We start from the raw sequence: 16,501 nt of genomic DNA, 5'->3' as shown, positions 1-16,501 counted from the left end.
GTTAGATGGTTCCATTTTTGTAATGAGACGTAGGTCAAGGTTAGAGTGTGTAACATTTATCTTCTCTTTATGCAATGGTTAGTAAGAAGGGAAGCCTAATTTTCAAGCAACCTTGCCCTCTAGAATTGAGATAGAGAATTATGCTAATTTGAGAGTGGTTGACAGAAGTGAAATGCTCTTTTTTTTTTTCCTTTAAATTTCTTTTTGTCCAACTGCCGACATGGGCACGAAAAGAAATATTTTATTTTTTATTTTTGTCAGGAAAATTTGAACTGCATAAAACGCATCGGTTTGTATGATACCCATGTCAGGATAAATTGAAGCAAATTAAATTATGCATTTAATACTGCCGACATGGCCCGATTAATACTAAATATCACCACCTCCTTCCCCTCCCCTTTGATTCGAAATTGTGCTAAATTCGCTTTTCCAAGTGATTACTGTTATTTAATGATGAAATTAATTTTGAGTCAATAAGCAAAGGTAGTTTTGTCATAAACCAAATAATTTCTCCAATATTGGTATTTACATCATTAGGGTTCTGAATTATTGCTTCATTTTAATCTTCACCCAATAATATTCAACCACGAATCTCGACCTGCCACATCGACGATTATTATTATTATTATTATTTTTTTTTTTTAAGGGAATTGATCTTGTCTTGTACTATTCAGTGAGTGGCCCCATGGGAGATATTGCAATGTGGGCATTTGAAATATTGGGCAATGATGTCAAAATATCAAGCCCAAATAATTCATATACACACAACTTTCTTTTTTCTTTTTATGGTTTGACTTTGCCTTTTTAATTTCCTTTTCCTAATTCACTCACATTAATCCATTTAATGTCTCTTCTTTCACAATAATAATCATATTATAATATGATGAAATAGAGAGTAAGGTCCTTATAGCTCCTTGTTTGCTGCATTTTCTCGTTATATCTCTTCCTGCAACTACATTAAAAAGGCAGAAAGCTACTTGGAACCTGTTTGTTTTATTTATTTACTTCCACATATTCAGAAAACTAAATAAATAAAACAAACCAAAATGTTAATTTGTTTAGTACTCGGTTGCACTAAAAATACGTCAAATGGAAAACCTAATTTGTAAGGCAAAAGAAAAAGAATAAGAAAACATTTTCATATAATAGTAACTTGAAACACAATTTTCCATTCCTTTCAGGTCAAAAATTTCAAAGGGCCGTACCCTTTTTGGACTCCTAAAAATCTGTCTTTTTCTTTGCAAAATGAAAATGTCTTTGTTAATTACAATACAATTTTAATTCCATTTCTTAATGCTGATAATATAATTAAGCTTTAAAATAATATTAAAAAAATGGATTAAATCTTATATTCATTATTATGAGGTGGACAATAATAATCCAACTTCTTAGACACGGCAGAAATGAAATGGGAGGAGAAGGAAAGTTGAAGATTTGCAAATCCAACCAACACAATGCTTGGAGAATTGTACGATGTGGATGAACCAAAACCAAGAACTGCACCCCTAAATAATTGTTCAAACACAAAATTAATTATATCTAACAAACTAAGGCCCAAAAACCCTTAAAACATTAATTCATTAGAATGTATGTTTGTACCTAGAGACTTGATAAATAAAAAAATGAAAAAAAGTAAAAAGGATCTATCTTGAAGTACACGTGTGGAAGAGAGAGAAATTAGGTAATGTGAAGTGGAAGCAAATATCTTGGCTTGGCTGGAAAACAAACCCTCTCTCTCTCTTGTTAGTGAAGAAACGTGGATTAAATTTAACCAAAAAAGAAGAGGAAAAAAGTAATTGAGTCAAAGACAAGACGACACCGTTCTGTCCCCGACTAAAATTTGATTTTTTTTTTTAATAATCAGGTCCCCCTCCAAACCGTTTCTACCAAAGACCCATCAACAACCCTATTTCTCTCTCTCTCTATCTCTTCCCAATATTGTAAGCAAGCCCCACAAGCATCAGAATCATCATATTTCATTTTTCCTACTCCATCTTTACTCTATAAATTCCACATAGATCCACATCAACCCAGTTCGAACAACAACACATTTCCATTACTGATCCCAATGAGGAAGCCTGACCCCGCCGCTGCTCGCACCACCAAGCTCAGAAAGGGCCTCTGGTCGCCTGAGGAAGACGACAAGTTGATGACCTACATGCTCAACAATGGCCAAGGCTGCTGGAGCGACGTCGCTCGTAATGCCGGCCTTCAGCGCTGCGGCAAAAGCTGCCGCCTCCGTTGGATCAACTACTTACACCCTGACCTCAAACGCGGCGCCTTCTCTCCCCAAGAAGAACGCCTTATCATCCATTTGCATTCTCTCCTCGGCAACAGGTCTTTTTTCCATCCATTTTTCACTTAAAACTTTAAATCTTTTAATAATAATAACAATAACAATAAATGGTTTTAGCTCTACCTAGGCTTTGGGTAAAAACGTAATATGTTGGCGAAGGGGTATGATTAAAAAAATTCTGGGTTTTGTTTAATCTTCCTCTCTAATTAAACTGGCTTATTGTATTTAATCATTTATTGATGTTATTATTAGAGGCAGCTGCATGCACAGATTTTAAAACGTCTACGTAATTATAAAATGCAGATGGTCTCAAATTGCAGCGCGATTGCCGGGAAGAACCGACAACGAAATCAAGAATTTTTGGAACTCAACGATTAAAAAGAGGCTCAAGAATTTGTCCTCAACGTCGTCTCCCAACACCAGCTCCGCCGGCTCCCCCTCCGACAACTCAAAATCCATTCCTTTTGGCGGCCTCTTATCCACTCAAGATTATCAACAACAACAACAACAAGGCTTAATTGATTACCCCATTTACGCTTCCCATCCCTCGCCTTCCATTATCGCGCTCGATCCCTTCCCGACCTTCACCGCTGAGGCGGAACAGGGTTTTTTCCTAGAACATGACAGTTTCTTCAATAATCTCCCTGTTTTGCAGCGTGTTAACACCACAACCGTCGTCACTACCGCCACCACAGCCGCCACAACCCTAGTTAAAGAAGCTAACCATGGTAATTACTTAATTAGCAACATCAACTGCCTCGCTAATCACAATAATAATACCAACAATAATCCAAAGATGGAGAACATCAATGGTGGGGTTGGACCAAATTTTGTTCACGAGGAGTTTTCAATCGGCGAATGGGACCTGGAAGATTTGATGAAAGACGTTCCTTCTTGTTTCCCATATCTCAATTTTCAAGTGCAATAGTAAAACAGTATAGATTTGTCGAAAATGTGTTCATAGAAGAAGTTAGATGAATGGGAATGATATGGTAGACACACAGAAGACCCTTCAAAGCCACTCCATTAAACAGAGCTGTGGATTAAGCTAAGAGAAACAATATTGTAAAGAGAGCTATACGTAGTTTGTTATTGTTAGTAACATGCATGTACAGCAAAGATATTGAGAAATTAATGGAAGTTTGCTATTGTTCTTCGTTTCTCAAGATTATGAATGTAAATGATACGATTATTCATTGTATTAATGGGGTTTAATGATCACTAAATCTCTCGTCCACTAAGGGAATGAACAAGAACCACAGCATCTTTTATCATTTGTTTTGTTTTTTGTCCCTAAACCTTTTGCTTTTCGTAGTGACTTTCCCATTTTTTTCACGACTAATTATGTCAATGAGAGATTAGTTAGCACATGCTTGGTTTCAATTCTAAATCCCATTATGCAACACACTAGCTATCTCTCTTTCTCTTTTGTTTTACCTAAAATAAATGTACCCACACATTGAGATATGTATGTGACATTTCATCTTAGGGGTAAATAAAATTAGCATCATAGGGTTAATACAAAAGAAAGGAGTTGTTATGATTGTGATAACCCTCGTATTGAATTAATTTTTATTACAAAAATAAATAAATGGATAAGGTGGGAGGCAGATATTTAACATATATTCCTTTTCAATAAATTTATTAATTTTAAACTAGTTGTAAAGTAACAATTTGTGTTGTTGTTGTTGTTGTTTTTTTAATATAATCCACGTAAAATACAAGAATGAATAACTTTAATAAAGGATTAAATGATGCATAAACATAGACCCACACTAAAAATATATTATGGTCACATAGAGAGTTCTCCCAAAAAAGCTAGCTTGGAAAATGACCCAATTGAAATATTTTACAGAAATGAGGTCATAAGTAGACATAAAAAGGGACCCTTTTTATTTTTCCACTTAAATGAATGATAAAAAGAATGTCCCTTTTGTTGCCCAATCATTTTGTTAAGGACTTAGAAGGATAGGCCATGACTAACATGTGTATCTATTAATTATTTTATTTAGAAAAACTAAATCTTCGGTTACTTCAATAACAAACAAAGTACACTTCATCATGTCTTGGATTAGTTGCTAGAGTGATTTGGGGAAATTTTTCAAATTTATTCTCTTTCATTAGGGTTCATAGTGTTTTTTATATTAAAGAAAAAAAAAAAGGAAAAACCACGCTAAAAGGATAATAATAATATTAAAGACTATAAGTAATAAACATGTTTAATAATTACATTTGGGTTGGAATTAGGGCAAACTCTGAAATTGGCCCGTGGTATCGGGCCCAATAAAGGGCCTCTTAAACCGTAAAAGAAAAATAGAAAAACAACGTCGCCTGAGAGATTCGAACTCTCGCGGGGAAACCCCATGTACTTAGCAGGCACACGCCTTAACCACTCGGCCAAAGCGACAACTTGTTGGTGGGCATCTCCATAAATATTATTTGAAATATTTTATCAAGTTGTTTACTTTTTAAATATTATTCTCTGGCATTTTTTTTTTGAATAGATCATTTTTATTCCACCTAAATAAGTACTTATAATTAATTTCATCAATTCATTATTTTCGTATTATGTTAATTATATTATTTAAAAATGGAATGGCAATGTAATATCATATAGTCCAGACATCTTATAACATAGTTATTAAGTTTAATTTAGTTTAGTAGAACAAATTTTAAAGTATATAAAGAAAATAAATACAATTTTAAAGATTTAGAAATGTATATAGAGAAAAATATAGGGCAAGGAGAGTGAATAGATAGACATAGGGATATAATATTGATTCATATGGTTCACTAGAACTATATCTGACATGTGTGGCTTAGCTGGCCGAGAGTGACAGCTGGAACTTATAAATCGAAACAGTCACGCCTCTTGGCTACTCCGTTGAGTCATTTCACCCCTTCCCGTTTCATTTTTTTATCGGTTCTGTTCACCAATTCATTTAATTCCACCGTTTCTCCTCCGTCTCTATTTGGAACACTCCTATTTCCACTTCCACGGGTGGTGCACGTGTCGCTACATTTCACTATCACAGGGGTGATTCCGTCATTTTCTTTCACCCCCTTCCTGACCTCACATGTTAGATCTCTTCCTCCTCTTCCATTTAAAGACCATCCACCATTTACCTATTGCCACGTGGATTATCGAATATCTCATTGGCTCCAACTCTCCACGTCATCCGCGATGGATTCTATTTAGAATCACCACGTGGTTCGCCCTCCCAGTTCCAAAGTTCGCCGCATTAACCAACTTCGGCGGATCCTTCGAAGCTAACTGTTCACCTTTTTTTTTTTTTTTTTTTTTTTTTTTTTTTTTTTTTTTTTTTCATCTTTGGTCGAATCGTAGTTCTTCCATCCAAAACTCCGCCTTTGGATTTCTGTCCAGTGTCCAGTAGTTGTTTTTCGATTTGAAAATCTCTACGGCTGTCGAACTTCTCACCGCCGTCGCCGTCGCATTATAGCAAGACCGGTTAATGGCCTCTCTGGCGCTGACTTCCTCGTATCTCCCTTCTCTCCGGTCGCGCCTTCCGAAATCTGATTCAAATGCTCAAATTCGCTGCTCCTCTCTCCGTTCCAGTCTTCCCAAAACCGCCATTTTCGGAAATGGCATCAGAACTAGCTTCCGCAATCCGTCTTCTCTATCAAGTGAAGCTAAATCCGTTAAACCAGCTCTAAATATCGGAAGCTCTCGTGGAAATCTCAGTGCTTTTACTGTCCGAGCGGCTTCTTCTTCTTCTTCTGCTGCTGCTGTAGCTCCGGCTTCTCAGCCATGGCAAGGTGCGGCGATTAAGCCACTTATTGCTTCGATTGCTACGGGTATCATTTTGTGGTTTGTTCCGGTTCCGTCTGGTGTTTCTCGAAACGCGTGGCAATTGCTCGCGATTTTCCTCGCTACCATTGTTGGGATTATAACTCAGCCATTGCCTCTTGGTGCTGTTGCTTTGCTGGGACTAGGCGCATCTGTTCTGACTAAAACCCTAACTTTCTCTGCTGCCTTCTCTGCGTTTGGTGATCCCATCCCATGGCTCATCGCTCTTGCCTTCTTCTTTGCTCGGGGTTTCATTAAGACCGGACTTGGTAATCGAATTGCTTATCAATTTGTTTCTCTATTCGGTAGTTCGTCGTTAGGGTTAGGGTACAGTTTAGTATTCAGTGAGGCCCTGTTGGCGCCGGCAATTCCCTCGGTGTCGGCCAGAGCAGGAGGGATATTCCTTCCACTGGTGAAATCGCTTTGTGTTGCTTGCGGTAGCAATGTTGGTGATGGTACGGAGAACCGGTTGGGATCGTGGTTGATGCTCACTTGCTTTCAAACTTCGGTGATTTCATCATCCATGTTCTTGACGGCTATGGCTGCTAATCCTCTGAGTGCGACTCTGACGTATAACACAATTAAGCAGACGATTGGATGGACCGACTGGGCTAAAGCAGCGATTGTTCCAGGATTGATCTCCTTGATTGTGGTGCCATTGCTTTTGTATGTGATCTATCCGCCCACGGTGAAAAGCAGTCCAGATGCACCAAAGCTTGCCAGAGAGAAGTTGGACAAGATGGGACCAATGACCAAGAATGAGATCATAATGGCTGGAACTCTGCTTCTCACGGTATTAAACCATCTTTGTCCCTGTCCCTACTCTTTTTCTCGTATCAGTTTGAAACTTTTGCCTTTTGCTTTTTAGCTTTTGAGTTGATTGAAATCTAAGAACTTCATGTCCTATTTCGAAACTTTTACATTTGCTTCTATATTTGCTTAATCGTAATAATCAAACTCTGAAAACTACTTATCTCAAAAGTTAGAAGAACACTATCGATTGTGCTGGAACATGTATTATAGAGAGTGTTACTTTTTGCTTCTCTTAATGTGGTTTGCTTATCAGCAAGTTCAAATTGGGATGTTGAACTCTAGTGCTGAAGCTTTAGTGAGTTATTTCCTTGTTTAGCTCGCCAAATGTATTCTATGTGTGGCCCTTAATGTGTGGCCTAATTATCAAGTGGAAGTTGTATGCCTGGTCTAGTCCTTGGTGTTCGTTGGAAAGTTATATTGCTTTAAGTTGCATAGTGGAGATGTTAACAGCTGCCTATCTTATTCCTTGGATCAGGTGGGTCTTTGGGTTTTTGGAGGGGTTCTTAATGTGGACGCTGTTACTGCTGCCATCTTGGGATTGTCCGTCCTTCTTGTTACAGGCGTTGTGACATGGAAAGAGTGCTTGGGAGAAGCTGTTGCCTGGGACACTCTTACATGGTTTGCTGCACTCATTGCAATGGCAGGGTATCTCAACAAATATGGTCTCATCTCCTGGTTCAGCCAAACTGTAGTGAAGGTTTGCCTTGAATTCCCTTTATTTACATGCCATTGGCCTTTGCGCGGGCAGTTGATAATCTGAGTATTTGAGTGTGGATGCATGATTAGGAACAAGTTTAGCATGAAACTTGGAGTAGGAAAAATGCTTCTAATTAATTAAAAGCACTTCTTAGATCCATCTAAACAACCAAAAGATTCTTTCTAAATTTAAGAATACCAAAAAGTCCTGTAATGAGCATTATGTTTCAAAAGTACCCACATAAAAGTATTACTCCCAACATTCAACCAGAACTTCCTCTAGGATATCTTTATGTCCATATTCAAGGTTTTTGGCTTTTAGATTTCTTCATTGATTGTATTCTTTAAGCAAAAAAACAAAAAATAAAAAACAATAGGAAAGCATATGGGAGCAGGATATTGGGCTTGATTCTGGAGGTCACAAACATCCCAAGAGATAAAATTACAGAAAAGTTAAAGGGAGTTTGATCATACCTAGCAGGCTATTTTGAGTTAGTGTAGATACCACTTGAATTGTTCCTAGTAGAGCCTGTAGGGTGGAACGTTTCATAAACTAGTGAGTCCACGCATCTGATAAATGAAAATAAGTGGCATCCTACGCAGTTCAAAGATTGTGCCTCAAGATTCCCTTTTGCCATTCAGTGATATTTGCCAGAATCTGTGCTTCTTCCTTCCCACGCCTAAAGAAAATCCGCAAGGAAAAAAATCTGGAAAGAAAACTTTTAAGGCCATGTTTGAACTTTATGCTTGTTCCTTCCAATTTTTGCTCTATGATTTTCACCTTTCTTAAATAAGCATTTGAATTCATAACCAAACTCTAAAAACAAAACAAGTTTTTCAAAACTTGACTTAGTTTTTTAAAACTTATTTAAGGAAATCAAAAAACAACATATTATCAAACGAGGACTAGGTTTAATTTTCAATTTGCTATAACATTATGCATGCTGCATATAGCTCCATGAGGTAATGGAGTCTAATAACATCAACTAACTACCCAATGCTGAACTTCAATGGACTTCTGCTCGGTGTTCCCTTCAAGATTTTCTCTATTCATCAATACTGTACAAAACTAGCCAGATGTTGCATAGGGAGGCTCGGATTCTGATCTTTGCACATAGTTATATTACTTGATCTTTTAATGCATTCAGAATGTTGTTGTCGCTGTTGGCAATCTACTATTGTTACTGTGCTACGTTGGATGAGCAACTCTTCTCACAAGTTTGTGCTCTTTCCACAGTTTGTTGGTGGACTTGGCCTTTCATGGCAGCTGTCGTTCGGCATTTTAGTTCTTCTCTATTTCTACTCCCACTACTTCTTTGCAAGTGGAGCTGCTCACATAGGCGCAATGTTTACCGCCTTCTTATCTGTTGCTAGTGCTTTGGGGACGCCCCCCTACTTTGGAGCAATAGTACTTTCCTTCTTATCTAACCTGATGGGTGGCCTAACCCACTACGGCATTGGCTCAGCGCCTGTCTTCTATGGTGCCAACTATGTTCCTCTTGCTCAATGGTGGGGCTATGGGTTCATCGTCTCTATTGTCAACATCATTATCTGGCTTGGCGCTGGAGGAATGTGGTGGAAGGCCATCGGTTTATGGTGAAGCAACTGATCTAGACCAAGATTAAACCATCCTGAATTTGTTAATATGTCTCGAGGTACAATTTTCTTCCTAGACCTTCGAGGCAGGTTGTAAGTTTGCTTTTTTGATCTCATATTTATTATTTCCACTGCCAGAATGATCCTTTAGTGACATCTATGAGATCGTAATCTGAAAACTAGAAGATGTTACTCAAGATAAAGTTTACATGTACCAGAAAAAAGTTTGACTTTGCAGATTCATTGCTCGCAATTTGTGACATTTTTAATCTTAACCATTCCCCCCACCACCTCCCCAATGATGATATAATTGAGAGATAAACAGGCAAAGATGGAGGTTAGGCAGGCAGTAGAATCAGGAATGGTAGCATTAAAAGTTTATGGTGATTTTAGGGGGATGGCTTCCACCTCTTATGGAAATGGAAGCAGAGAAGTATTTGTGCCAAAGAACGGAATTGGGAATAAGGAAGCTTCCTCGCTTTTATTTGACCGAATCAATAATATAATTTCAAAATTAATAAATTAGTCGCGTATTCCCGATCTCAACCATAGGGCTATTATAGTCTTTTTACGGTTAAACCAAGTCTCGGTGCGAAGTGGGCGTCTTCCCAACTTTGAGTCTGATCCTGCTAAGCCTTTGTCAGCAACATATGCAAAATGCTGCCATGTGTCTTTTCCTAAATCACGGAAATCATTTAACATTTTCAATAATCCACTTCGAACTTCCTTCAAAATTATTAAACCAATTACTCTATTTTTTTTGTTAAATGCAAAATTAATGTAATAATCAAAATACAAAGATATTAAGAATGGAAATGAATATTTTAAAATTTTACCAAAATTATTATATTTGTTCCATTTTTAAAAGATATTTAAATTTTATTCATCTTGAAGGGAAAAAAAAAAAATCTGATTGGAGGTCAATTCCAAATAACCTAAAATTAGTTACCATTGTTAGATCATGCGTGGAAATTATTCCAAATTATTGGCAAGGTGGACGAATCTTACCCTGACCGTTCTTTCCCTGGTGGAAAAGACAAAGAGGCCCTTTTCTTTGCCGCTTGGCTTTTGCTCGCCAATGCCAATGCCAACGCCAACGGCCCAACGTGCATGTGATCGGAGTGCCCCGGGTATTTCTTCCCTAGAAAATGCCTCACTTTCCTTTGCTTTCTTTCCATCATCTCACCCACCATCTCGCCCTCTTCGCCTTCCACTACGTCAAAATTTGTCTTCCAAGTAAGCGACCTTCTTCTTCTGCGCTTTGAATTTGAAGTGGGTCTTTCTCCACACCGGCGGAGTTGAGGTATCCAACTTGAAATGTCTTTGTGAGACTGTTTCATCCAACTGGGAACTTTCTTCTGCTTAGTCTTTGAGTTGAAATTTCTTCTTGTGTAGCGGTTTGTGGTTCGTGATGTCTTCAAATCAGGAAATTTTGTCCAATGATTTGAATGTTTTCGGCTTTTTGTACATTGAATGGTTGATCTTATTCTTTACGACTGTTATTGGGACAAAAGTTATTTTAGAGTCTAACTTGCTTGACGGACAGACGCAGTAAATGAAATGGGTTTCGTTCATTTTTATATATGTTGTTTCTAATCCAGCAAAATTTTGAGTTGTTCCTTCTGGCGCTTGTTGCTGAAACCCACTTTAATATCTATTGTTAGGTTTTGAAACAATTGAAGTTTCAACGTTTTTGTTCATTCTGCAGGTTCTGGGATTCGATCTTGAGCTTCTTTCGTCTTCAATTGGGCTATAGTTATCTGCCTGTGTCACTTGAGAACATAGGCACCATGATCATTTAAAAACAGTTCAGGGGATGGCCTTCTCGATCATGTCCGAGGAAGATGACCCTCATTCATATTGGGATAAAACAAGAACACCTATTCGTATCTTCTTCAAGGATGCCAAGTAAAGAAGCTGCTGAACATTTCTTTTCCTTTCCTTTTTTTTTTTTTTGGCCTGAGGTTATTTGGATTATGATCCTTAACGATTTCACAAGGACCCTTCTTTGCAATCGTGGTAATTGTTTCACTGTTCTCTCTGTTTGTGAACAGGCATGTTTGTAAGTTGGATGAACTTGGTCGGGAAATAGCACAGATTGCTTTGCCTGCCACACTGGCTTTGGCGGCTGATCCAGTAGCTTCTCTGGTCGACACAGCATTCATTGGCCACATAGGTAACTGCTTTTCTCCTAGAACTTTTACGAATACTTTTTAGGAGGGGCTCTCTTAATTTCTTTCACGCCCTTGTGCAGTGTGAGTTTTTGCTAGTAGTGGTAATAGGATTTGTATAATTTCTCCATTGCTTTCTCCCAAGACTTTGTAGCGTGTTCATATTGCTATATCATCGATACAGGTTCGGTGGAGCTTGCTGCTGTTGGGGTTGCTATTGCTTTATTTAATCAAGTTTCAAGAGTTGCAATTTTCCCGCTTGTAAGTGTCACCACATCTTTCGTTGCTGAGGAAGATTCAATTGGAAGTGTTTCTAATGAAGCAGAGGATAATAACGATATGGACAGAGGTTTCTTTACAAATGATGATAAAAAATTGATGATCCCACAAAATGGTATGCTTTATCTCGTACACTATTCAAACCTTCCCCTATTTTGAACACTAAAATATTCATAAGCCATTAGATTCTTCTTAGTCCTAAACCTCACATCATCTGATTTCATTTGTTATCCTTGACAGGGAAAAGTGAAGATGCACACCATTCAAAGCCATTAGATAGGAAAGTTGAGAATGGAAGAAGATATATCCCATCAGCCTCATCGGCTTTGGTTATTGGCGGTGTTCTTGGCCTTGTTCAAGCCATCTTCTTGATATCTTGGGCTAGACCCCTATTAAATTTTATGGGAGTCAAGTCTGTGAGTATTTCCTATTGTGAAACAATCAGAATTTTTTGTCTGTTTTTGTAAATTAATGTCTTAAGGCAGTTCTTATACATGATTTTAGCTGCATAACATGAATGTAGGATTCTCTGATGATGACTCCTGCACAGCAGTACTTGACACTGAGGTCACTCGGTGCCCCAGCAGTTCTTCTCTCCTTGGCCATGCAAGGGATCTTTCGTGGATTTAAGGACACAAAAACTCCTTTATATGCAACTGGTATACTTCAAAACAATTCCTAAGTTCTACTTCTGTTTATCTAACAACAGGAAAAAGTCAAAAAAGAGTTTCCAAAACCATTCTTTTTTGAACCTCCGAATTATCTGTGTTCATATTTTCCCCCTTGTTCTGCTTCAGTGGCAGGAGATGCAACAAACATTATTCTAGACCCATTATTCATATTCAATTTTCGTTTAGGCGCCAGTGGTGCAGCCATTGCACATGTTATATCACAGTAAGTTGTATGGTATACATTGATTCCACGACATCCAAGGATTTTCTGCTTCTTTTTTTTTTTTTACGTTTATTTCTGTTTTGTAGATACCTAACTGCACTGATACTCTTTTGGAGATTAATGGGACACGTTGATCTCTTACCTCCCAGTATCAAACATCTGCAATTTAGTCGATTTCTGAAAAATGGTAAGGGATGGGATTCGTGTGCATCTACGTAAAATCAAAGATTAACCATGTTTTTAATACTTGGTTCTTCAATTTATATCTTAGCTGGAAGTAGTTTTTAGAATTATACTATGATATCTTCAATCTGAAATTCCAGGATTTAATAAATTGTGTTCATTTTTCTACAGGTTTTCTATTGTTAATGAGAGTTATTGCTGTGACTTTCTGTGTGACCCTTGCTGGGTCATTGGCTGCACGTCAGGGATCGACATCAATGGCTGCATTTCAGGTCTGCTTGCAGGTTTGGTTGACAACGTCTCTACTTGCCGATGGACTAGCTGTTGCTGGGCAGGTTTGGAAAAGATTTCTAAGTTCCTTTCATTTAATAAACTTGTACTGAAGTTAAAAGTGTTTGTAACTTTCTTCAGGCAATACTAGCAAGTGCCTTTGCCCAAAACGACCAAAATAAGGCGACGGCTGCAGCATCTAGAGTATTACAGGTTCTTAATCATTTGTTTACAGACCTAATCACTTTTAATAAATGCATTTTCCCTATAATTACATAGTAAACTATACTGCAGCTGGGATTGTTTCTGGGATTGATACTCGCAGTCTTCCTTGGAGTTGGGATGACATTTGGAGCGAAGTTATTTACAAGTGATGTCGATGTTCTCCACCTTATTGGCGTAGGAATTCCAGTATGACATCTTGTCTGCTTGCTATGGCAAAGCTATTACTCACTTCAATATTGAACAGAAACCGAAACTGAATTTGCTTTTAATTGGTGTAGTTTGTTGCTGCTATGCAACCAATCAACGCCTTGGCATTTGTTTTTGATGGTGTCAACTTTGGAGCTTCTGATTTTGCATACTCAGCTTACTCCTTGGTGAGTTCATCCTCAATATTCATTTCCTATAGGAAGAGGCACCATGGAGCAATGATACAAAAAATAACTATAGTGGCTGGTTAGTGTCCCCAATCTGGATTTGGTTGGGATCTAACAACAAAGCTGTGAGATCCACATCGGGTTTGGAAACCTTTGTGGGATTCCTTATAAGGGTTTGGAAATTTCTCCCAATTAGACGTGTTTTAAAATTTTGAGGGGAAGTCCAAAGAGGACAATATTTGTTAGCGGTGGGTTTGGGGTGTTACAAATGGTATCAGAGCCAGACACCGGTCGGAAACCTCTCCCTATCATACGCATTTTTAAACCTTGAGGGGAAGCCCAAAGAGGACAGTATCTGCTGAGAAAATATCAGGTTGCTCATTTAGGATTTAGGATAAGTAGAGAAGCATATAAACTTCTAGGCCCCAAAGAAAAGGGAAAGAATTCTAGATGAGGTAAATGATGAACAACTCTCATTGTCCAACCTTTCAAACTCTCTCCAGGTTCTGGTGGCTATAATCAGCATTTTCTGTTTGTTCATTCTCTCTGCAACTCAAAGATTCATCGGCATCTGGGTCGCCTTAACTATCTACATGAGCCTACGAACGCTAGCCGGATTCTGGAGGTACGTTGATATTTTGCCCTTTTCATCTAACCAAACGTGTTACAGTAGCCATTANATTATTCATATTCAATTTTCGTTTAGGCGCCAGTGGTGCAGCCATTGCACATGTTATATCACAGTAAGTTGTATGGTATACATTGATTCCACGACATCCAAGGATTTTCTGCTTCTTTTTTTTTTTTTACGTTTATTTCTGTTTTGTAGATACCTAACTGCACTGATACTCTTTTGGAGATTAATGGGACACGTTGATCTCTTACCTCCCAGTATCAAACATCTGCAATTTAGTCGATTTCTGAAAAATGGTAAGGGATGGGATTCGTGTGCATCTACGTAAAATCAAAGATTAACCATGTTTTTAATACTTGGTTCTTCAATTTATATCTTAGCTGGAAGTAGTTTTTAGAATTATACTATGATATCTTCAATCTGAAATTCCAGGATTTAATAAATTGTGTTCATTTTTCTACAGGTTTTCTATTGTTAATGAGAGTTATTGCTGTGACTTTCTGTGTGACCCTTGCTGGGTCATTGGCTGCACGTCAGGGATCGACATCAATGGCTGCATTTCAGGTCTGCTTGCAGGTTTGGTTGACAACGTCTCTACTTGCCGATGGACTAGCTGTTGCTGGGCAGGTTTGGAAAAGATTTCTAAGTTCCTTTCATTTAATAAACTTGTACTGAAGTTAAAAGTGTTTGTAACTTTCTTCAGGCAATACTAGCAAGTGCCTTTGCCCAAAACGACCAAAATAAGGCGACGGCTGCAGCATCTAGAGTATTACAGGTTCTTAATCATTTGTTTACAGACCTAATCACTTTTAATAAATGCATTTTCCCTATAATTACATAGTAAACTATACTGCAGCTGGGATTGTTTCTGGGATTGATACTCGCAGTCTTCCTTGGAGTTGGGATGACATTTGGAGCGAAGTTATTTACAAGTGATGTCGATGTTCTCCACCTTATTGGCGTAGGAATTCCAGTATGACATCTTGTCTGCTTGCTATGGCAAAGCTATTACTCACTTCAATATTGAACAGAAACCGAAACTGAATTTGCTTTTAATTGGTGTAGTTTGTTGCTGCTATGCAACCAATCAACGCCTTGGCATTTGTTTTTGATGGTGTCAACTTTGGAGCTTCTGATTTTGCATACTCAGCTTACTCCTTGGTGAGTTCATCCTCAATATTCATTTCCTATAGGAAGAGGCACCATGGAGCAATGATACAAAAAATAACTATAGTGGCTGGTTAGTGTCCCCAATCTGGATTTGGTTGGGATCTAACAACAAAGCTGTGAGATCCACATCGGGTTTGGAAACCTTTGTGGGATTCCTTATAAGGGTTTGGAAATTTCTCCCAATTAGACGTGTTTTAAAATTTTGAGGGGAAGTCCAAAGAGGACAATATTTGTTAGCGGTGGGTTTGGGGTGTTACAAATGGTATCAGAGCCAGACACCGGTCGGAAACCTCTCCCTATCATACGCATTTTTAAACCTTGAGGGGAAGCCCAAAGAGGACAGTATCTGCTGAGAAAATATCAGGTTGCTCATTTAGGATTTAGGATAAGTAGAGAAGCATATAAACTTCTAGGCCCCAAAGAAAAGGGAAAGAATTCTAGATGAGGTAAATGATGAACAACTCTCATTGTCCAACCTTTCAAACTCTCTCCAGGTTCTGGTGGCTATAATCAGCATTTTCTGTTTGTTCATTCTCTCTGCAACTCAAAGATTCATCGGCATCTGGGTCGCCTTAACTATCTACATGAGCCTACGAACGCTAGCCGGATTCTGGAGGTACGTTGATATTTTGCCCTTTTCATCTAACCAAACGTGTTACAGTAGCCATTACAAAAGACCAATGTTTTTTAACAGCACCTGGATTCATTTACAGGGTAGGCACTGGAACAGGCCCTTGGTATTTCCTCCGGAGCTAGGATAGAGTTTGTCCGTTGAACATCGATAAGCTGATCGGTGACGTTTCTTTTACAGAATCACCATGTAATTTATCTCCAAAGACATACCTCCATACGCAGGGTTTTGCATCAGGACATCCAAGCATAAAACCTTAAAATTGTGATAGCTTCGAGTTCATGTACAGAAGAGAGATGGCTGCCTGTTCTTGCACGTATACGACAAGAAAATAGAAGATGTTTTAGTGTTTTGTAGTTGTAAATGGCCGTTCTGAGAGTGATTATCAGTGTAATAACTGAAAATTGTTTTAAATTTTATGCAAGTTTTTTATATGCATTCCTTTTACTTTGAAACTATTC

General features: G+C 38.2%; 3 protein-coding genes and 1 non-coding gene across 7 annotated transcripts; 3 read left to right on the top strand and 1 right to left on the bottom strand.

Moving 5' to 3' along the window:
* The first annotated feature begins 1,938 nt into the window (after positions 1–1,938).
* Positions 1,939–3,456, top strand: LOC111483757 (transcription factor MYB46-like). The gene is made up of 2 exons (XM_023130058.1): positions 1,939–2,337; positions 2,600–3,456. Exons 1-2 carry the CDS (start codon positions 2,069–2,071, stop codon positions 3,222–3,224), a joined length of 894 nt encoding a protein of 297 aa, XP_022985826.1. The 5' UTR covers positions 1,939–2,068; the 3' UTR covers positions 3,225–3,456.
* A 1,165-nt stretch (positions 3,457–4,621) lies between these two features.
* On the bottom strand, positions 4,622–4,703 carry TRNAS-GCU. Its single transcript has one exon. It is a non-coding gene; the product is annotated as a tRNA-Ser (tRNA).
* Positions 4,704–5,529: 826 nt separating this feature from the next.
* Positions 5,530–9,454, top strand: LOC111483716 (dicarboxylate transporter 1, chloroplastic-like). Its single transcript, XM_023129989.1, has 3 exons — positions 5,530–6,897; positions 7,393–7,614; positions 8,851–9,454. Exons 1-3 carry the CDS (start codon positions 5,770–5,772, stop codon positions 9,211–9,213), a joined length of 1,713 nt encoding a protein of 570 aa, XP_022985757.1. The 5' UTR covers positions 5,530–5,769; the 3' UTR covers positions 9,214–9,454.
* An 830-nt stretch (positions 9,455–10,284) lies between these two features.
* LOC111484374 (protein DETOXIFICATION 42) lies at positions 10,285–16,500 on the top strand. 4 transcript variants are annotated; one of them, XM_023130932.1, is made up of 14 exons: positions 10,285–10,445; positions 10,918–11,117; positions 11,264–11,385; positions 11,565–11,774; positions 11,900–12,075; positions 12,183–12,318; positions 12,457–12,553; positions 12,640–12,740; positions 12,908–13,071; positions 13,148–13,219; positions 13,301–13,417; positions 13,510–13,605; positions 14,109–14,230; positions 16,123–16,500. In XM_023130932.1, the coding sequence occupies exons 2-14, from the start codon at positions 11,026–11,028 to the stop codon at positions 16,163–16,165; spliced, it is 1,548 nt and encodes a 515-aa protein (XP_022986700.1). In that variant the 5' UTR covers positions 10,285–10,445; positions 10,918–11,025; the 3' UTR covers positions 16,166–16,500. The 4 variants fall into 4 exon arrangements, with proteins under 4 accessions (XP_022986700.1, XP_022986698.1, XP_022986701.1 ...); XM_023130930.1 differs by having other exon boundaries at positions 10,285–10,512; XM_023130933.1 differs by lacking the exon at positions 10,285–10,445 and adding an exon at positions 10,743–10,760.
* The last annotated feature ends 1 nt before the right edge of the window (position 16,501 follows it).

Source organism: Cucurbita maxima, unplaced genomic scaffold (assembly GCF_002738345.1).
Source record: "Cucurbita maxima cultivar Rimu unplaced genomic scaffold, Cmax_1.0 Cma_Scf00009, whole genome shotgun sequence".
Lineage (NCBI taxonomy): Eukaryota > Viridiplantae > Streptophyta > Magnoliopsida > Cucurbitales > Cucurbitaceae > Cucurbita > Cucurbita maxima.
The sequence above is the reverse complement of the archived record's forward strand: the minus strand, read 5'-3'. Positions and strand labels throughout refer to the sequence as shown.

Coding starts and splice junctions, on each gene's coding strand:
- LOC111483757 (XM_023130058.1), top strand. CDS start 2,069: ATGAGGAAGCCTGACCCCGCCGCTGCTCGCACCACCAAGCTCAGAAAG. Junction 2,338..2,599: donor CATTCTCTCCTCGGCAACAG/GTCTTTTTTCCA, acceptor TATAAAATGCAG/ATGGTCTCAAATTGCAGCGC.
- LOC111483716 (XM_023129989.1), top strand. CDS start 5,770: ATGGCCTCTCTGGCGCTGACTTCCTCGTATCTCCCTTCTCTCCGGTCG. Junction 6,898..7,392: donor CTGGAACTCTGCTTCTCACG/GTATTAAACCAT, acceptor TCCTTGGATCAG/GTGGGTCTTTGGGTTTTTGG. Junction 7,615..8,850: donor TCAGCCAAACTGTAGTGAAG/GTTTGCCTTGAA, acceptor CTCTTTCCACAG/TTTGTTGGTGGACTTGGCCT.
- LOC111484374 (XM_023130932.1), top strand. CDS start 11,026: ATGGCCTTCTCGATCATGTCCGAGGAAGATGACCCTCATTCATATTGG. Junction 11,118..11,263: donor ATCTTCTTCAAGGATGCCAA/GTAAAGAAGCTG, acceptor GTTTGTGAACAG/GCATGTTTGTAAGTTGGATG. Junction 13,418..13,509: donor TTATTGGCGTAGGAATTCCA/GTATGACATCTT, acceptor TAATTGGTGTAG/TTTGTTGCTGCTATGCAACC.